Source organism: Chenopodium album, chromosome 17 (assembly GCF_948465745.1).
Source record: "Chenopodium album chromosome 17, dcCheAlbu1.1, whole genome shotgun sequence".
NCBI classification, from domain to species: Eukaryota; Viridiplantae; Streptophyta; class Magnoliopsida; order Caryophyllales; family Amaranthaceae; genus Chenopodium; species Chenopodium album.
In genome coordinates this window covers 28,692,295-28,714,624 of record NC_137850.1, presented here as the reverse complement: position 1 = coordinate 28,714,624, position 22,330 = coordinate 28,692,295, and the positions used below count along the sequence as shown (strand labels likewise).

Here is a 22,330-nt window from a genome sequence, read left to right as displayed (position 1 = left end):
GAATTGTCTAGAAAACAGGAGATGGCTACAAGCGGAGTTATCTTCGATTATGTTCCCTAGCTTGTGGAGGATAGTCACAAAACGGTAAAAGATCACTACAAGAGGAGCAATCTTCGATGGTATTCCCTAGCTTGCAGAAGATTGTCACAGCAGAAAATGAAGACAGCTATAAGCGGAGCGGTCTTCGGCGATATTCCCTTGGCTTAAGGAAGGTCGTCACAAATGCAGGAAATCGATTACTCTAGAGACGTGTGCTTGAAGGTGCAAGATACGCGTTTCTTAACTCTTTTATCTGTTTAAACTAAAGCTAGTTTGCATGTATCGGCGTCCCTATCGTTACTTTGACTTTTGTTTTCGAAAATTACGTTTCTCCAAAGTCAGTCAAAGTGGGGGCTTTTGTAGACACCTGATTGTGTCTCCCCAAAAACCACACCCAGTGATGAATATCTTTCACGTCATTTGATTATCGAGCAAAGCAAAATGTGAAAGAGTCTCGTGATGCGCTCATTTTAATAAAAATACTTCTTTCTCTTTTTGAAAATATTTCTTTTTATACCTTATTTATGGAAAATGTCCAGTCCAATTTAGTTTGGTCCATAATATGGGTACAATAATAGTGTAGTTGGATAGGGCTTGAAAAGAGTTTTCCAACGATATATTATAAGCCCAATTCCGATGAATAATGAGGAAGTTATGGCCAAAATATTAAATTAGGCCCAAAACGATTTTATATAGCCCAATGAACAAGTGGAGGGCCCATTAATTGTCATTCCTAAAGTTATTAAGAATTGCTTTAATTTTTTAGAATAATCTAGAAGGTTATTGTAAATTCTGATAGTGTTAGGATTAATAATTATATTTTAGAAAAGATAAGGAATTTAATTTGAAATAAAACAAGTGTTTTAAAAGATAAAAACTGATTTTTACGGAGTCTAATTACCTAATTATATTGGAAAAAGGACTCCGTAAAGGATTTTTATCCTAATCAAGCCATCGCGCTGCGGAGAGCCTATCGCGCCGCGATAGGGTCTGTTGCGTAGCGATGGCCTTATCACATCGCGATAGCTCTATCGCGTCGCGATATGGTCTGTTTTACTTCGAGTCAATTTCTGACTCTTTTCGAAGCGTTCTGGATATTTTCTCTATAAATAGGGGCATTATTTCCCCGTTTTCAATCATCAACAATCATCTAATTTTGTTCTTTCTCTCTCTCAAAGCTAGAAGCTTGTTCTTTCTCCCTCTTTCTAAGCCTTCTCTTTTTTAAATACAATACCGCATGCACGAGTCTTAGACGCTCATAACCAAGTTCGAAGCTGCCTTCGCCCTAGACTTGAAAGGTTGATAATTTCTGAGGGTTTGGTTCCAAATCCCTATTTCAATTATTTAAATTAATTGTTTGATTTAATATTTTCCTTGAAGTTACTAACGTGTGTATTGTTTTGATAGAAAGAGATACCAGGCAACAAAGTAAGTTGTTTTATTGTTATATTTCTTTAGAAAGTATGCTTAGATTATTCTAATTCCTAGTATCATGTTAGGATGTTATTTATTGCTTTCTAGTATCATGATTAGGTTGCTTCCTTTTTCTTCTATCATGTTAGGGCTAAATGATTTGATTTTTATTGTTTAGTGACATGCTAGGATTTGTTATTAATCATGTTAGTATCATGCCTAGGATTTTGCTATTATTATTATGCTTTCATGATATTGAGATTATCTTTGATGATGATGGTATGTTGTCAATATTAATATTATGTTGCTTGATATTATTGTTATTGCTTGATCACGCTTTCTCTTGTAGGATTAAAGGGAATTTGTACTTGTAATCACGCTTAATAAATAATTTTATTTAGGCTAATGTGATTTTAATTCAAGTGATCACCAATAATAGATTTGTTTGTGCATTAATATTCAACCAACATAGATTAAACAGGTTTAGGGTTAATCTATTGATTGTATAATAGTCAGAAAGCGCACATGAATATGAGAAGAATAAAGTAGAGGCCTTTTAGGGCAGGTTCAATCTATTTTAGGTTGGATTTGTACCTTCATCCCCGAATATCCAGTCATGGTTCCAGACCACTATAGAGTTAGCGATCTCATGGATCGTAAAGGGGTGTAACCTTCACCCTGTGAATGGTTTACAAGTTCCTAAAACTTGTTGGCGACTCTTTTGCTCTACCTTCCTTCCCTTTTGACGCCACCATGCTTAAGTGTATGATCACAATGGGGTTCAAGTGTGGGATACTTGAAATATTCCCTACAATAATATTTGTAACAGCCTACATAATGTTAGTTACAAATACATCCTATTTGTAACGGACAACATATAGTTGGTTACAAATAAAAAAGATATTTTTTTATAACCGTCCAAAGCCTATTAGTCCCCTAACCCTAAATACCACTTCAGCCCCCCCCCCCTTCTTTCTCATCTCTATTCTCTCTCCTCTCTCCTCTCTCCTCCTCCCTTCTCGTCTTTCTCTCTCCTCTCGATTCTCTCTATCTTCCTCCCCTCTTTCCCTCTTCCTTTGTTCTTCTTTCCTCTCAAATTTCTCTGTGCTCCTTCTTTCTCTCTCCACTTTCCCTCAATCTCTTAGCAATTATCTCCTCCACAAGCAACCATGAAATAATCGTCAACAATCGTGCAAACACCGCTTAACAACCAAGCATACACTATCAACACAAGCCTCCGTTGTCAAGCCAAGGTTTTTAGTTTTAGATCTTATTTTAATTTAGATTAGACAAATCTAGGTTTTTTTATTTTAAATTTCTAATTGTAATTTTTTTTTTATGTAATTGCAATTTTAATTTATCATTTTTAGATAATTATATAATTATTTATTTCTTTCGAATTTTTGGACTTTTTTGTGTATAATTTATATTAATTCTAATTTTTTTGCTTAATTTTTTCGATAATTGTGTACTAATTTCGTAATATTTGTGTATCATTTTTCGGATTTGTTATTTGTATGATGATTTGTTTTTTTATGTGTGTTTGGTGGTGGCATTTGGAATTTATTACTAGTTTTTATGGCTATCGTGGGTGGGGGAGAAGGGGTACGAGTTTGGGTGGTGGGATACATGGTAAAGGGGGCAGTGATTGGATTCATGGTAGGGTGGTGGTGTGGGTCACGGGGTTGGGGCCTGGTGGGTCGTGGTGGTAGTGAGGATAGTGATCATGGTTGGGCTAGTGGGGGCGAGTTTGGGTCATGGGCAGGGTATTGTTGGGTTCGGGTTCAGTTTCAACGAAACATCTCAACCTAGCATTATTTGCTAGGTTTTTTTTTTAATATCGAAAATTAGCATTTGTAACTAACAATTGATTTGTCTGTTGCCTATTTGCAAAAGACATATAGTGCTTATTTAAAACGGACATATCAATTTGTCCGTTACAAATAGGCACCTATTTGTAACGGACAATTGAAATGTCCGTTTGTAACGGACAATTGAAATGTCCGTTACAAATAAGTACCTACTTGTAACCAACAATATTTGTTACAAATGACTGGACTATTTGTCACCCCAGCAGTTGTAACCCCCAATGTTGGTTACAAATAACCCGTTTTTGTTAGTTACAAATAGCATTGTTTCTACTAGTGAGGTTAAAAAAAATAGATTAATATTTAACATATATAAAATAGCTTAATGCATATAAAAAATATAAGTATTAAACGCTAAAAGTGAAAATAAACAAAAAAAATATTATTATATGTATTAAATTGTAACAATTATGTATATAAGCGGGTACCCGGAATTGGTACCCGGTGGAACCAATTCCGATTCCTAAATTTTAGGACCCAGTTGTACCGGTTTCAATTCCAGTTCCTACACTTTAGGACCCAGTTGTACCGGTTCCAATTCCAAGATCCTAATTTTTTGACCGGGTACTCGGTTTGCTCACCCCTACTTGTAAGTTTGGCTATATTAGATAACTTTTTTCCGTGCAATAACTTTAAACTTGAAGCATATATACATAGGTTTTATTAAGGCTATGTTTGAAATTTCCTTTGTTTGGTTTTGGTTTTTTTAACAAAAAACGTTATATAGAATTCGAAAATAGGAGTATAAATGTATGGATAGATGAGAGGAAAGTAAAAGGATGTAAGGAAGAGGCCTGGAGGGACAAATTATTTCCGTTTCTTGTAATGGAAAATGTTTCCACCATTAAGGATGTAATTTTTCATGACTGGGAAAATAGTTTTCCACCCCTTCGCATATCAAACAAAGGAAATTGTGAAGAAAAAAAAAGATTTTTCTATACAGTAACCCTCCTTATTTCACTTTTCTACGTTGTGCCCCTCCTTATAGCACTTTCCACACTATAACCCCCAGGTACATTTAGTAACTATACAATAACCTTGTCGTTATCCCACCGGTAAAAAATTCTGTTAGTGGGGCCCACTTTCCACTCATTAGTATTTTTTTATCGATTTGCATGTTAAAAAATGTTTCGTTTAAGGTTTTGGGGACTATTTTTGCCTATAAGGGTCTAAATTGCGCTCAAATTTAGGGAAAAAAAGGTAAATGTCCCGTTTTGCGTATTATGAAATGTCTCAATTTGCGTGCTTACATTTTTAATACTTAAAATGAGGCATTTACATTATTTTTTTGCCAAATCTGACCTCATTTTAATTCCTTAAGATCAAAATACCCCCAAACCTTTGACGAAACTACTAAAATTCGGTCAAATTGCGACCGTTTTTCTACGACCGCCATTAAAACAGTCGTAAAATATGAAATTTGCGACCAATTTTTATGTGGTCGCAATTTTGCGATCGTTTTCAAAGCGATCGCAGATTTGCGACCGTTCTGCGACCGACTTTGGGCTATTAAACCGTCGCAAAGCTATTTAAATATTATTTTTAAAAAAATATGTGTGCAAAATAATTCAAAATAAAAATAAATCTGTTGCGACCGCTTGTAATGGTCACAAATTACACAAATTGCGACCGTTTAAGAGTCGGTCGCAATTTTGCGACCGCTTTTACCGGTCGCAAAATGATTATTTTTTATGTAAAAAAAATGGGTATAAAATAGTTGGCCAACTCACCCTAACCCTAATTTCAAACAAGACGTCGCTCCCTTTTCTTTCTCTCTCTCTCTCCCCTCTTTCCTTTCTCTCTCTCTTGTCATGCTCCTTTCACTCTTCTCACGCCCCTTTCTCTCTCTTCTCTTTCCTTTCTCTCTCTCTTGTCACGCTCCTTTCACTCTTCTCACGCCCCTTTCTCTCTCTTCTCTTTCCTTTCTTTTCTTCTCCTCCTCCCTTTGTTCTTTTTTCACCGGTGATCTCATCTCCAATTTGGTTTGTATCTCACGCAGTCACACCGCTCCATTTTTGTTTTCATTTTCTTCAGATCTGTATTTTTGTTGTTCGAATTTTCGTCCAAAATCGAATTATGGTGTTTGGATTTTCTTCAACAAGCGAATTATTGTTTTCATGGTCAAATCCAACCATCAAAATTCCAGATCTGGAGTTTTTATGGTTGAATTTGACCAAGTAAACTCAAAGAGGAAGAAATATTGTGAAAGGTTTGTTAATTTTTCAGAAAATTTTGTTTATTATTGTTTATTTTTTACTTTTGCAGTGCTTTTTGGAATTTTTTTGGTCTGATTTAAGTTTGAAGTTTGGTGGAATTTATGTTTGAATTTTTGATTGAATTTTGTTCCAATTAAAATTTGATTTTTGTTCAAATTTTTTTTCAGATTTTTTGCCTTATTTTCGGTTGATTTTTTGGGTTTAATTTTTTTTGTTCATTATCGTGGTTTGAATTTTTAAGGTATAAGTTTTGTGGGTATAATTTTGTATGTTAAAGTTTTAGTTGTAATTTTATGTGTTTCATTTTTGGGTTTAATTTTTGGGTTGAATGTTTGATTTAATTTTGTGGGTATTTTTATAGGTTTAATTATTTTGATAAATTCATAGTTTTTTGGGTTATGGGTTGGCAGTGGCGATACTGGTGGGTGGTGGTGGTGGTTTATGGTTGGAATTGGTGGTGCAACTGGGTAGGCAGTGGGGTGCGTTTAGGCTAATTTTTTTTTTTAATTTTTTTTATAATTTTAGCAACCGTCTTTGGCGGTTGCAAATTGTCATTTTTGCGACCGACTCAAAAAACAATCGCAATTATTATAAATTGCGACCGTTTCACACACCATCGTTGAAATTCAGAAAACAGTCGCAATAAAATCTGCGACCATCGATCAGTCGTAATTTCGGATTTTTGCGACCACGTAAATAACGACCTTGTTACGACCGTTGACGGTCGCAATTATTTTCAGCGACCGTTATTTTGCTATTTTTAGCGACCGTTTGAGACGGTCGTAAAAAGCGGTATTTTAGTTGTGAACATTTTCTAACACGCAATTCAACATAAAAAAATATAAATGAGAGGGGAGTGGGCCCCACTAACGAAATTTTAACGGCAAGGTTACTATATGGTTAGTAAATGTACGTGCAGGTTACAATGTTGAAAGTGTTATAAGGAAGAAGGGAATAACATAGAAAAGTTAAATAAGGAGGGTTATTGTATAGAAAAACCAAAAAAAAAAAAAAAATGGGAAAACATATTCCACGAAAACATTGTACATAAAACCAAAAAGCTAGGGCCTAAACTCTACTCCCTCTGTCATTTTGTCTTCTCGAAAGGCAATTCTTTGACCGTCGGGAGGTTACACATTTCTTTAGTCATGCTTCAATCAATAATATATTTAATTATTTTCGATGAATAAAGAAAAATTTGCCAATTGCAACCATTTAAAGTTTGGATTTTGCAAATTGTATTTTAAATAAAAATTGCAAATTGCAGCCCAAAAGTTCTTATAAATTGTAAATTACAGCCCGATTCAATGTAAGTGCCTCGTTTTGCGTAACAAAAATGTATCGATTTGTGGGCAACTATTTTTTGCTGTAAAAACGAGGCACTTACGTTAATGTTTTGCTAATTATAAGCTCAATTCGGTTCCTTAAGATCTAAAATAACCCCTAAAACCTTAACCAAATATTTTCGACACGTAAACCGATGAAAAAGTTGAATCGGGCTACAATTTACAATTTATACGAACTTTTGAGTTGCAATTTGCAATGTTTTTTTTTTGTAAATAGTTGCAATTTGCAAATTACTAACTTTAAATGATTGCAATTTGCAAATTTTCTATAAATAAATGTATAAAAGTGAATGTTTGATTATATATTGAACCAATTCTAATAAGAACTCACGTGAAAATATTTTTTCTCGTTTGTAAATACAAAAGGATGTCAAAGTAATATCTATATAAAATGTCAATTAAAAAAAATGTCAACTAAAATGAAACGGGAAAACTAAAATGAATAAAGTAATAAATTTGGGCACTTGTGATAACTTCAAATTTAAAAAGAAAAATTGTAAACAATAATCCCAACGTTGTTCCATTTTCTTTTAATAATCCCAACTTTGAATTATTCTGGAATTTGGGGGTTGTTTTCTTCAGTCCCATTGACCGGTTACCAATTGATAGGTTTTTTTTTTATTTATTTAAAATGACACTTGTTACAAGTTAATTGATTAAAACATTAAAAGAAAAAACAAAAACAAATATTTAAAAAAACAAAAAAAAAAAAAAAAAAAAAAAAAAAAAAAAAAAACAAAAAACAAAAAACAAAAAAAAAACAAAAATTTTAAAAATTCTCACCCAACCCCCACCCCTTTATGGTTGCCAAACAATCCGGCCACCTTTACACCAACCAGCCATTCCCGCACTCCTGGTGCCGCGCCAAATTCCCTTTCCCCCCGTCCGGTACTGCAACCCATGCACCCCAATTGCCGCCCTTCTTCCCTAACCCAGCCCCTCCTTTTCCGGTTCTTCTCTGCCGTTGAAAGCCCCAACTTCCGCTCGCGAAACTCCCTTGAAACCCTTTCCTTACTCCCGAAAACTCCTAAAAGGCCCTCCCTAACCATCGAAAAACCCTAGCCACTAGAGTTTCGGGGTGGGGGGAGGTCGTTTGTGGGTTTTCAGGGTTACAGAAGAAGTTTTCTTGGGGGGTTGCGATGGGGAACGGGAGAGGAAAGAGGTGACGGTGGTTCTGAGAGAAGGGGGAGGGCCGACCGCTGGGGTGGTTGAGCAATGGCGGTCCGGCGAGATTGGCTTGGTAGTGGAGTTCCGGTGGGGGAAGGAGGAGGGCTTCTGTTTTGGGTTTTCCTTTTTTATTTTTTTAATATCTTTTTAATTTTTTTTGGACCAATTACTACTTGACCTGTGTCAAGTGACCTATTATAACAAGTCATTGACTTTTGCTGACCGTTTTGGAATTGAAGAATGTAAACAGTCCTCAATGTTTGGATTATTCCATAACGATCCAAAGTTGGGATTATTAAAAGAAATGGAACAAAGTTGGGATTGTTATTTACACATCCTGTACACACCAAAAAAGTATCTCCCTAACTAGCACCCGAAGACTAATTAACCGCATGTTGTAGGCATTTTTGGAGTCGGTTTACCTTAGCACGTGTGAATATGCTTGGTAAAGCACTTAAAGTGCAAAAAATACCAGTTTATCAATATGATAAACAAAATCTATTTATCAAATGAAAAAATTGTAAATAAATTCAATTTTGTATTGAATACAAGTCCTACTGTTGTTGATATATTTACTAAAATATCATACTAGCTAGACATTTATATTGTTTTAAATACCATTTTGCCATTTAATAAATAAATTTTGTTCATCAAATTTATTAACTAGGACTTCCTCGTTAAAGTGATGGAATTATCATCATGGGTCACCATCTTAGATTCTTAGTCATGTACCATTATTTCTTGCATAAACTGACCATAGTGCGGGGAACATAAGATATTGATAAGACTTCATGTTGAGAATTCTTCTCCATCATGTGCAACATAAGATACTAGTGTACTTTGTTTCAAAAAAAAAAAAAAAAAAAAAAAGATATTAGTGTACTTACTTGCTTTATTTGCGCACCATTTGTTTTGCATGATTTTATAATCTTATGTAGACATCTACTTTTGATCTCCTGACCTATTTAAATAGTTCAATAATGACACAAGAAACCACTTCTTCAACCAAATAAAGTTTGTGCTTCTATTTACTTTGGAATGCAAGAAAAGGTGAACTGAAAGCACTTAAAAGTTAATTAAAACGCAACAAATCCTATATGATCCTTAAATGAAACCAACTTTATTGATTAGGCCCTAAAAAAGTTTTTGAACATGCTTCATATGAATGTTGTTTTTCAATGTTTATGAAGTTTGAGTGTTTGACTCCAAAATTGAAATTATAGCTTACGCTAAAAATGAATGAATTTAAGACATATAGGGTCTGTTCACATTTAATGAACTGAAATGAACTGAACTGATTGGAACTGAACTGAACTGAACTGAGCTGAACTGAATATTTTATGAGAAAGGGAAATTAAGAGCTGAACTGAACTGAACTAAACTGAACTGATTGGAGCTGAACTGAACTAAACTGAACTGAAATTAAGTAAATGTGAATAGGCCCATGGTATGTATTCCATTCAAATAACTGTTAGATTTTTGAACTATACTTGGCCTATAGCTTGTATTATAAGTTAGTCAATAAATCCCCTATCAAATCATACCAAAGTAAGCCTTAAAACTACACAAAGAATTGAACTTAGATTGTTAGAAGTCCATCTCACCAAGTCATCATTCAAAGGTCAACCGTTAATCTTTTTTATAGATCAGTTTTTCAAAGAATTACAAATACTAGTCACCTTCTCCCTTCACATTCTTAGAAAACAAAGCTCATACATCAGTTGAATTGCATATAAATCTGCATAGTTCCTAGCTTCTCCAACATTTCTTCACTCAAACCTTTCCCGTCATCTCCCGTCTTCGAATCGGGCCATGAATTTGGACGGAGACCAACACGATGCCACCAAAAGAATCACCTATGACCGTAACAGCAAGATCATGGTAACAGCTATACTATCCCTCTGCTTCGTTATCCTCCTAGTCACACTTCTTCACATTTATACTAGATATGTCCTACGCCACCCACGTCGTAACCCCACCTTAACCTTCATCCACCGTGACCTGGTGCAGCTCAGTGATTCCACAAAAGCAAAGTCCGGACTCGATCCAACAGCCATCAGTTTGCTACCATCAAATCTGTTCAAGCAGATGGGAAAAGACGACGAACACATTGAATGCTCTGTGTGTTTAAGCATATTGGAGGAGGATCAGCTGGTTAGGCGTTTACCCAACTGCAATCATGTATTCCATACGTCGTGCATCGATCAGTGGCTCAGCGGCCAAGCAACGTGCCCGATTTGTCGGTCTGAGGTGTCTCCTCAGTTAATACCGCTAGACCGAGAACCACCCATTGCCAGTGACCTGACCGAGGTAGTGGTTGTTACTTCAGAAGGTCTTGAACATAATATTCAGGATGTAATAAACTCAGGCAATAATAATGATAATCCTAGCAAAATTATTAATGCTGGAAGCGGATCATCGTCGTCAAGCTTTCGAATGAACTCTTTTAGGAAGATCATTGGCAGGGAAAGATCATTATCTTCAAGCAGAATGCAAGTTTGTGAAGAAATTGATCCACATAATTAAGTTCAGCAATGATCTCTGACATTTTGCAGAAATTCTATTTGTTTAATATTAGTGTATAGGCATACATTATAAACAATAGTATCATTATTTATTATATTTTGTATGAGATTCAACTCCAAGAAAAAAAAAAGTCGTTACAAATATACAATCAATTGGACAAATGAGAACATGAAAAGAGTTTTTCAATTTAGTTGTTTGATTAAGTATAAACATAAGCATACATTTTCAACTTTTGTCTTGACCAAAAGATTAGTAGAATTTTGTACACTTATTTGGTATTTTAATCAGAGTGTATGTTTTTCTAGGAGTTAGTATGAAGGATTACGTTAATTAATTATTAAATCTTCAAATCACAACCTCAACAATCCTTTTGACTTAATTCCCTTTTTTTTCATTTTTTTTTTTCATTTTTTTTTCTGGAGCAATAAAGAATCAGCTGCTAATTGTTTTTTTAGGCAGCTGTGACCAAATGTAATTGGCATTTGTCAATAACGTAAAACAGCTGATATCTTTTCTTTCACACTTAGAATGTCTTTAGTGTTTGCCAATTATAACAATTGTTTGTTGATTAAATTTTAATAGTTTGCTTGCTTTAGTTTATAACACTAAGGAGAAACTATGGTAACTCTTGCTACAAGTATCAGTTTATATAATTAGTAGTCTTTTGGGTTGCATCACGCTTGAACGAAAACGTATTTAGCTCGAACTATATTACTCGAACTCTTGAATTCTCCTCAAGTACTTGTGTTAAATCCTACACTAATTGACATCTTCATTGTGGATCAATAACATGAAATGACAAAATATCCATTTATGAAACTTTTGTACATTACTCAATTTGAGCAAAGGTAGATCTTGATCAAAACTGAAAAAATATGCAAGAAAGTATAGTTTGTAATTTGGGTCAAGTAGAAATCAATATATCAAGATTGAGATTGGTAAATAAATCAATATATTAAAATTGAGATTGGTAAATAAATAGTAACTGAAGATTCAATAGTTTTGACCCAGAACTGTTAATAAACTTTCTACTGGAAATTTTAAACTGTTGACTGTTATCAGTTTGCTACTCCCTGTCCTCTTTAACTGGGATAGGCTCACCTTTGTTAACAATATACTTCGTACTTCGTAAGAAAATTAAAAGACCACTTTCGATTTGGTAATCGAAACTTGAACCATAGCTATCATGAGCAATATGCATGAAAAATAAAATCATTTAAACCCCAATCAAAGGACAAACTGTACAGCGCTGCAACTATGCCTGCAAACTATGGAAGTGGGAATTGGGGGGAGGGGGGTGTCACAACAGTGAAATTGAATCATAGTTAATCAAAAGTAAAAAACACACAAAACATCACTGATTTGAATCCAATAGAAGGGCAGGGAATAAGAAATTCTGTACACTGCATAACAACAAAAATATATTAATTGGTTTTACAAACCAGATAGGTTCCAACGAAATATATTAATTGTTCATGAAAGATACAAGAATCAAAGCCGGGAACAAAACTTTTCCAGGAATGATATTAGCAAGATCTAAGCCTAGCTCTATTTCACTGACTTGCTTCACCCAATACATCCAATTCTCACCAATTCTCATCTGTTATAGTGAGAATACAAAGATTGCGAGAAGCAAATTAAAGAGGGCTAACGTCCTAACCTCTATTGCAGCAAACTGAGAGGTCCCGTTCAAGTCTTCACTGCCTGGGATGACTCCTGCAGTTGAAGGGGTGGTAGAATTTGCAGCAGTGAAAATACTGCAGCAACAGCAAAAATTATAATTAAAAACCAAATGGTCATGTAACAAAGTTTCAGAAAATAACTAATGACTAATAAACATGATAACATCTAAAATTTTTGCACAATCATTACTCCATACACATTATCATATTCCAAGAACAAAAAACCAGGTGGCATTGAACCTATAAAGTAAAATAATACGAAGTAACTACTAACAATTCGCATTTGCTAAATAAGTACTCTCATCATTTAAAAATAACAGTTACATGTACTACTCTTGGATGTTGAGAAAACAAAATTCTACATACTGCTGATGGCATTACAGGATGAAAAAAAAAAAAAAACAATTTGCAAGTAATCCATAAAGCAAAAGTATAACTACATAAAAACTAATTATGCTAATTAAATACTGTTGAAATAATGCCTTGAATCGGGTTTAAGAGCAGCGAACTATAGCTCAAGAGGTAGCTCGGTAGATTCAGAAGCATATGGAGTTGCGACAAAATTGGAGCTATAGCTCCTATGCGAGTGAGCTATAGCTCACAAAGATAGATTGGTTCGACTAGGCCGAGCGATAGCTCGCTCGATAGCTCGCTTGGGAGCTCGCGAAGGTTGAAGGTGAGCTAGGGGTCGAGCGATAGCCTGCTCGACCATGAGCGATAGCTCGACTGGGGTCCGACTCGATGGTGAGCGAGAGCTCTCCGTTTGTGCACAGTTTGAGCGAGAGTTCGATGGTGAGTGAGTCTTTTTTATGCATTTATCTATCTTATTTGGGGTAGCTATATATAAACCTAGTTAGGGTTTATTTATAGTTTAGTCTGGTGATAATTTACATTATCAAATCTGTAATCTGGAATTCCTCAAGATAAATAAAGCTTTTCTCTTGCCTGCCCATGGACGTAGCCAACACATGGTAAACCACGTAAATCTGTGTGTTATTTATTCTTGTTTTGCTTTCGTTAACTTGTTCTTTCTCACATCCGTTATAACAAGTGGTATCAAGACTTTGAATGGGAGATATGTCTGGGATGAATGTGAAAATTGATAAATTCACAGGGAGGAATAGTTTTAGTTTATGGCAGATCAAGATGCGGGTGTTGTTGAAACAACAAGGGTTATGGGCACCATTAGCAAAGAAGTCATCGAGTTCAGATGCCGTGGAGACACCATTGACAAAGAAGTCACCGGGTCCAGATACCGCTGAGATGGCCATTCTGAAGGAAAAGGCACATTCAACGATCATGTTGTGCCTTGCAGACGACATCATTATCGAGGTTGCGGAGGAGGAAACCGCATTGGGTCTGTGGTTGAAATTGGAGAGGTTGTACATGACAAAGTCTCTAACCAACAAGTTGCTATTGAAGGAATGTCTATTCAGTCTGCGAATGAATGAAGGTACACCTCTTAGAGATCACCTAGATTAATTAAATACGATTTTGCTAGAATTGTGTAATATTGATGTTAAGGTTGATGATGAGGATGCTTCTTTTATTCTGTAAGTTTCTTTACCTTTGTCGTATGAAAATTTTGCGTAATCTTTCATTGTTGGTAAAGATACTGTGTCCCTAGAAGAGGTTAGATCATCTCTTCATACTAGGGAATTATGCCATAAGGCATCTGGTAGTACAGGTAGACAATCAAGCCTCTGGGTTAATGGCTAGTGGTGGTAAGGGACATGGAAATTCTGGGAAGAAGAAGGCTAAGAAGCCCGGAAATTCCAAAGGGGGTCCTAAGCAAATTGATGTATGTAATTACTGTAAGGAGAAGGGGAATTGGAAGAGAGAATGTCCCTAGAAGCAACAGCAGGATAAATCTGTATATGCCGCTTTACCAGAAGAGGATTCGAATTCTGAATATGACATTGCTTTAGTTGCGGGTGAACATACATATCACAATGATGTGTGGGTTCTTGATTCTAGGGCATTGTATCATATTTGTCCACGTAGGGAGTGGTTTACTACCTATGAGCGGGTAGATGGAGAAAATATTTCAATGGCTAATAGTGTAGTGTGCAAGGCAATTGGGATTGGCTCTATCAAGATCCGGACACATGATGGTACATTTCACATATTGAACGATGTTAGACATATTCCACAAATGACTAAGAATCTGATTTCACTTAGTGCATTAGACAATAAGGGTTTCAGTTTCAGAGATAAAGGTGGAGTTTTGAATGTCTGCAAGGGTTCGGATGTGGTTCTAAAGAGTGTCAAGCGTGGTACTTTGTATTTCCTATAAGGCTCCACTCTATCAGGTTCAATTGCTGTTGTTGCTTCATTTGAGGTTTAGAAGGATGATATGACCAAGCTATGGCACATAAGGCTTGGGCATATGAGTAAGAGGAATGCAAATCCTCTCCAAGGCTGATCTTCTAGGTGGCCATAAGGTCACAAACCTTGATTTTTGTGAGCATTGTGTCTTTGGGAAACTACATCGTAGCAAGTTCCCTAAAGGCATTCATACAACTAAAGGTACTCTTGATTATATACACTCCGATGGGGTCTATCACGTGTTGAGTCATTGGGAGGTCACATGTACTTTGTATCATTCATTGATGCTTTTTCAAGGATGACTTGGGTGATCATAATGAAGTTTGAAAGTGAAGCTTTCAAGAATTTCAAGCAATGGAAGGCGTTAGTGGAGAATCAAACTAAAAAGAAGATAAAAAAAAAGCTAAGAACTGATAGTTCGATGAGTTCTGCAAGAATGAGGGGATTGCTAGACACCATACTGTCAGAGATACACCACAGCAAAATGGTGTAGCAAAATGGTGTAGCAGAACAAATGAATCAGACACTTTTGGAGACAGTTCGGTGCATGCTCTCTAATGCTGGATTGATCAGAAAGTTTTGGGCAAAAGCCTTCCGACACGGCATGTTATCTGATCGACCGTGAACTGCACTCTGGAATTAACCTCAAAACACCCTGTGAGGTGTGGTCTGGTAAGTCTACAGATTACTTAAAAATGAGAGTTTTTGGTTGCGATATTTATTATCATGTTAATGAGGGTAAATAAGAGCCAAGGGGCAAAAAGGGAGTACTTGTAGGGTGTGATGATGGGGTTAAAGGTTATAGGATTTGGTCTCCATCGAAAAGAAGAGTTATACTTAGTAGAATTGTAGTCTTTGATGAAAATTCTATGTTTAACTCTAATGTTCAGTCCATAGTCCATAGTTGTATCAGATAGTGGTAGTGTTGACAAACAGGTGGAGCAGCAAGTCACTCATGATGAGAGTAATAAGGTACTGGAAAAAGATGTTCAACACGAAAATACTAAAGCACCAAAATCATCAACACCAAAATTGAAAAGCCTAGTCTAGCTCTGGAACGTTTTAAAAGAGCGAATTTTGGGAAACCTCCCGATAGATTTGGTTCTGAAGAGATGGTGGCTTATTCACTATAGGTTGCCGAAGAGGTGAATGTCGAAGCAGTTACATGTCCGGAGTCTACCCATTGGCTTGCTGCAATGGGAGATGAGATGGAGTCACTTCATAAGAATAAGACTTGGGATCTTGTTCCTAGGCCTTTAAGGAGAAAAATTGTTACTTGTAAATGGGTTTTCAAAAAAAAAAGGAAGGGATGACCCCTGCGCAGGGGATTAAGTATAAGGCTTGAGTAGTTGCAAGAGGGTTTACACAAAGAGAGGGGTAGACTACAATGAGATCTTCTCACCTGTGGTCAAATACAATTCCATCAGGGTGCTGCTAACAATGGTTGCACATCAGGATTTGGAGTTTGAGCAACTAGATGTGAAAACAGCTTTTCTACATGGAGAGTTGGAAGAGGATATATACATGACCCAACCCGATGGTTTCCAAGTTCCAGAAAAAGATCATATTTGCAAGTTGAAGAAGTCTTTGTACGGGATAAAGCAGTCTCCTAGGCAATGGTACAAGAGGTTTGATAGCTACATGATAGAGCTAGGCTACAACAGGAATCCGTATGATTGTTGTGTATACTACAACAAGTTCACAGATGGGTCGTACATCTACTTAGTTCTGTATGTAGATGATATGTTGATAGCAGCGGAGAACAAGTCTGATATTCAGAAATTGAAGGGTCTTCTCAGAGTTTGAAATAAAGGATTTGGGTGCGGCTCGAAACATATTGGGCATGGAGATTTATAGGGATATGGCTCAAAAGAAACTTTTCTTATCGCAAAAAGGCTACATTGAGAAATTATTGTCGAAGTTTGGCATGTCAACAACGAAGCCTATAGATACTCCAAGCGCGGCCAATTGTCACTTATCAGTTGCTTTTGCACCAAAGTCCGCTGAGGAGAAGGAGTACATGTCTCGGGTTCCCTATGCTAGTGCAGTAGGGAGTTTGATGTATGCTATGGTTTGCACTATGCCGGATCTTGCACAAGCAGTCAGTGTTGTCAAGAGGTTCATGATTGATCCTGGTAAGGAGCATTTACAGGTTCGTTACCTAAGAGGTACGTATGAAGTTGGTCTCATTTATGGTAATGGTGTGGCGTGTTTAGTTACAGGCTATTCAGATTCTGATTATGCTGGGAATGTTGATGGTAGAAGGTCTATGACTGGTTATGTGTTCACTCTTGGTGGTTTAGTTGTTAGTTGGAAAGCTACTCTCCGGCCTTCAGTAACTTTATCTACTATTGAAGCAAAGTACATGGCCTTGACAGAAGCGGCCAACGAGGGAATCTGGTTAAAGGGACTAGTTAGTGATCTAAGTCTACATCATGATCAAACGGTAGTATATTGTGACAGTTTGAGTGCTATATGTTGGCTAAGGATCAAGTGCATCATGAGAGAATTAAACACATTGATGTCAGGTATCATTTTCTACGAAGTGAGACGAGAATTAAGGTGAAAGTCTGCTTATAATCCTGTTGATATGTTCACCAAGCCGGTTCCGCGAAGAAAGTTTAAACATTGTTTGAACTTGCTCAATATTTGATTGTAATCTGGAGCTCAACGGAGCTAATCTGGAGTCCTACGGGGAAAATCTGGTTTGGTTGTCTTTCGGGACAAGTCTGGTTGCAGGAAGAGCCTGGGCATTGTAATTAATGCGTCTGGTTATCTAGTTTTGTGAGAGGATTCAAGTCAAGGTGGAGATTTGTTGAAATAATGCCTTGTATCGGGTTTAGGAGGAGCGAGCTATAGCTCGGTAGTTTCGGAAGCATATGGAGTTGTGACGAAATTGGAGCTATAGCTCCTATGCGAGTGAGCTATAGCACACGAAGATAGATTGGTTCGACTACGCCCAGTGATAGCTCGCTTTGTAGCTCGTGAAGGTCGAAGGTGAGCTAGGGGCCGAGCGATAGCTCACTCGATGGTGAGCAAGAGCTCTCCGTTTGTGCACAGTGGAGCCCACACGATTCCTTAGGGTCAAGTCTGGTTGCAGGAAGAGCCTGGGCATTGTAATTAATGCGTCTGGTTATCTAGTTTTGTGAGAGGATTCAAGTCAAGGTGGAGATTTGTTGAAATAATGCCTTGTATCGGGTTTAGGAGGAGCGAGCTATAGCTCGGTAGTTTCGGAAGCATATGGAGTTGTGACGAAATTGGAGCTATAGCTCCTATGCGAGTGAGCTATAGCACACGAAGATAGATTGGTTCGACTACGCCCAGTGATAGCTCGCTTTGTAGCTCGTGAAGGTCGAAGGTGAGCTAGGGGCCGAGCGATAGCTCACTCGATGGTGAGCAAGAGCTCTCCGTTTGTGCACAGTGGAGCCCACACGATTCCTTAGGGTTTCGTGAGTCTTTTTTATGCATTTATCTATCTTATTTGGGGTAGCTATATATAAACCTAGTTAGGGTTTATTCATAGTTTAGTCAGGTGATAATTTACATTATCAAATATGTAATCTGGAATTCCTCATGATCAATAAAGCTTTTCTCTCGCTTGCCCGTGGACGTAGCGAACACACTGTTGGTGAACCACGTAAATCTGTGTGTTATTTATTCTTGTTTTGCATTCGTTAACTTGTTCTTTCTCACATCCGTTATAACAAGTACTCCCACCTTCGGTGAAAAAAAAAATTGCATAAATACACAATATTAGGATGTCAAGTCCTAAAACAGTAATTATATCAAACCTATTGATTTTATTGGATTGTATAACTATACCACATCCTAATTAGATTTGGGCAATGTGACAACTGATTAATTCATATACATGTTTGAGAATTAGAGAATTTTGAGAAATAAGAAAAATCCTGAATTCACAGTCTACTATAGAAAATATCTGTCCCAGAGGCTGAAGGGCTTCCTCCTCAAGTTCTATACATAGTCTCTTTAACTGGCAGTCTACTATTAGCTAATGTAACAAACATTTGCTGTCATAACAGTCAGTGCAGTGATACAATGATCACTTGTCTGTTACTAAATACTCAGTAGGAGCCTTACACTAATATACTCCAAAGTGTTGAAGGTAGATGAGCCTTCACTTACTTGGTTGCTCTACAAAATCACTCACATTCCATATTCAGAGAACAATTGATAACACTTCAGAACACGCACCCCTGGCGGACTTGTAATCCATGAAACTATGTAGCACCTCAGCATAAAAAATTCTCAACAGATAAAAATTAACACTCCTAGTGTTTCTCTTTAAGCAAAAATAAAAAATCATACAATAAAATTGAAAATGAAAGAAATCAAAATATTAAAGCTGTATGCCACACCAGAGTACCATTGATAGGAAGAAAACTGCCATCATGTCAAATCTATGACATGTCACAATTGGGATGTCAAGGAAATTGAGGAATAACTAAAACCTTCACTTATTACCAAAGGCATTTCTTCTTCCACTATGAAGTCTTCATTTAAATGTCACCAACTTCGGTATATGCAAATTAATGCTGGTTTTTGCGGTTAACATATTTTTCATTCCTGGCTTGATGACAAACAGACCTTACCTTATCAATATAAGCTCTTCATCCATGTGGGAAAACCATGAGTCTAAAGATGTTTCAGAATAAACTCTACCAGATAGGGAACTATTCTCCATGTCATTAAATTAATCACCCCTTTTTAGAATTTAAAACATAAACTATATTCGAAAATAAGTTGCAAGAAATTTAGATCCCTCACATCATGTCTCTTGCCTTCTCATCCCCTAATCTACGACTCTCCCTCCTCTGTCTATTAAAAACCTCCCATCCATATACATTGTAAGAAGCCACACAAAAAGGGATTACAACCAGTGGCGGATCTTGACAATTTTTCTAAGAGGGGGCCAAAGTATTAATTATACAAATACCATAATACTTATATAGTAAAGTATATTATTACCTTAGTATTATTAATTATTATACAAATACCATAAAAATAAAATAATCATTGATATAATTCTATTTCAATAAGAAATTAACCTTTGACACTACTTCCATAACTCAAAACTTCAAATGGTGGATAGATAAAACCGTATTATTTGTTATGAGACTTATGACTAATAAATAAAATTCAAATAATAGCTAAGTTCATAAACTAAGACAAAAAAGTCTGGCACAACAAAAAAATTGAAGAGGATCTAATAATTCAAGGCATTGGAATTTTGGATAAAAATAATGCATAAATAGAATAACAAAAGGAGATAACTAAAAGGGTAATATTGTAATTTTGTGTAGTGCAAATAGCTACAGTAGTAATAACGTGTGAATCATTTGCTTTGGAATTTGTGAAAGAAAGATAAAGTGAAAAAGTCATATACTATAGTATCACTAGTATGACATATACTCCTAGTAAGCTTGGAGTTTGGTACTAACTTTTTTAGGTGACTTTTGGGATTTTACTGGACATTGAATATAGAAACAAATTTGGGCCAAAATTTGAGTGGGGGCCAAGCCCTTGCCCGCCCCTTCAAAGGTTCGCCCCTGATTACAACACTTCAAGCCTCCTTATCGGAGCCTCACTTGGTCTCCTTCTTACATTACTAAATCATCTTAACCGATTCTCTCTCATCTTGTACTCAATCAATGTAACCCCCTACTTTCTTCCAAAAGACAACCCTTGTGATTTTTGAGTCTATTTATCCTTAATTGCAACAACCTTTAATTGACATATCCATTCACAGGGTAAAACCAATCATCGCATCTAAACTAAGCACTATGCAGATTTCACTCCAGGGGGAGCGTAAGGATATCAAAGGCAAAGTATCAACTTCATTGATTATTAATAATGGAAAGGTGTATCATGCACTTCCACTATGAGACAAAAACACCCTTAGTAACATGCAATATATACTGCTCAGCATTTATCCATTTGTAAAGATGGAAAACTTTTCATTTGGAGATGTTTGGTTAGCTAAATTTCTTGAAAGCAAGAGAAGATTGAGCTCCTCCAAAAGGACACTACATCTTTTACCACATCTAAATAACCTATAAGTTGATCCGTTACAATTTGTTCCGAAGATATAAAAATTATTGCCAAATCCTAAAGCAATAGGTAAGTTTTTCAAAAAATTGTATACTAACACAACAATAATGGTGGAAGGAATGTATCTATCATTATCCATCCATCCCTCCCATTCCATTCTCATCAAATCATCATATCCGACCACATTGGCAAATTGTCAGTGATTGCAAACAAACAATTACGCGAAATAGACCAACTCATAAAAAATCTACAGAGTTAAGAGCTAGCTAAAAGTGGCTCTTCAGATAAAAAAAACATCTATGGTCAAGTTAAGACTTAAGAGTATCAAGTACAAACATTCAATCAAAATCAAGACTAATTCTATTTCTCTCCCGAAACTAAGGATTGCAAATTAGAATATTAGTTCCATAGATGAATATATTTCAACATTAGAAATAGAGCTAGTACAACCTGTACAACATAGCATTTTCCCTTATAATGCTCATCAAAAAATAAAACAATTTCCTTTATAATGGCTCAAATAAAAATTGGTAAAACCCTTTTATAGTTTTGTTCATACTAATTAATGCCCTTTAATTTATCCAAATCAAAAGGGCATATTTAAATTGACTACCAATTGACAAGAAACACATAACAATTCTTAATAATACTTCAAAACCCAATAAAATTAGACAATATTAACAACTTTTAAAGAGTATTAATTACCTTGAAGCATACTTGCACTTTCCATGACCTGCAAATTCCCAAAAAAAAAAAAAAAAAAAGAAAAAAAAAACGTAGTAAAAAAAATAACAATTCACAAAATTAGAATGTAGCTTTAAAAATTAAGAAAAACAACAAAAAAAAGAAAAAGAAATTACTTGGATCAAGAGCAGTAAGAGCAGCAGTGTTACTAAAGTTGCAAGTCTCTTCACTCATACCATGCTTAAGACAATAATCATTGAAAGCATAAGAAGCCATATCAATAAGATCATTTGGATCATAACAAGGCCCACCATTTTGGATTGGGCCACAGCTAGCACCACCTGGCCCACAAGCCCAATCCAAGGCCTGCTGAAGTGCGGAATCCTCGGCGTTGTTCTTTGCTACACACCATAGCTGCTGCTGCTGTATTACTGCTTTTTCTTCTAATTGGGCCTTAATGGGCCGAAAGGTTACTGCTAGGAGGAGAGAGAGTAAGAGAGAGAAAGTGATGATAAAATTCGCCATCTTTGTTACTTTGAGTTTGAATTCAGGTTTCTGGTTTATTTGTAATTCTTTCTTGTTGAGTAATTTTTTTTTCTTTTTTGTGCTGGGAATGAGCAGTGAGCAGTGACTAGTGGAAAAAGTAACCGTTGAAGTGATGTAGTTTCGGACAGACAAAAGACATTTGATTTCTGAAAATTGTTTTATGGACGGTTCGTGGTTTTTATTTGAAGGGGGTTTCGCACTAGGGGAGACAATTCGGGTCAAGTCGGGTTGGGGTCATATTTCGGGTCAATTTCGGATTATATTTAGAAACTATTAAAAATAGGTTAAAACTTAATATTATCACGATAAATGAAATTTTGGTCAAATCGGGTCAAATTCGTGTTGTTCGGGCCCGGGTAGGTTCGGGTTTCTCTCGGTAACTTCGGGTCGGGTTCGGGTCATGGATTAACGGCCCTAGTTCCTACCTCCTACTACAGTGTTCT

The 22,330-nt window shown here is 36.2% G+C and overlaps 2 protein-coding genes across 2 annotated transcripts; one reads left to right on the top strand and one right to left on the bottom strand.

Moving 5' to 3' along the window:
- Positions 1 to 9,856: 9,856 nt before the first annotated feature.
- On the top strand, positions 9,857 to 10,705 carry LOC145587749 (E3 ubiquitin-protein ligase ATL41-like). The gene has a single exon (XM_081644438.1). It carries the CDS (start codon positions 9,862 to 9,864, stop codon positions 10,573 to 10,575), a length of 714 nt encoding a protein of 237 aa, XP_081500564.1. The 5' UTR covers positions 9,857 to 9,861; the 3' UTR covers positions 10,576 to 10,705.
- A 1,266-nt stretch (positions 10,706 to 11,971) lies between these two features.
- LOC145587748 (PLASMODESMATA CALLOSE-BINDING PROTEIN 5-like) lies at positions 11,972 to 21,994 on the bottom strand. Its single transcript, XM_081644437.1, has 3 exons — positions 21,518 to 21,994; positions 21,363 to 21,390; positions 11,972 to 12,332 (listed from the first exon to the last, which is right to left on the bottom strand). Exons 1-3 carry the CDS (start codon positions 21,864 to 21,866, stop codon positions 12,179 to 12,181), a joined length of 531 nt encoding a protein of 176 aa, XP_081500563.1. The 5' UTR covers positions 21,867 to 21,994; the 3' UTR covers positions 11,972 to 12,178.
- Between the last annotated feature and the right edge of the window lie 336 nt (positions 21,995 to 22,330).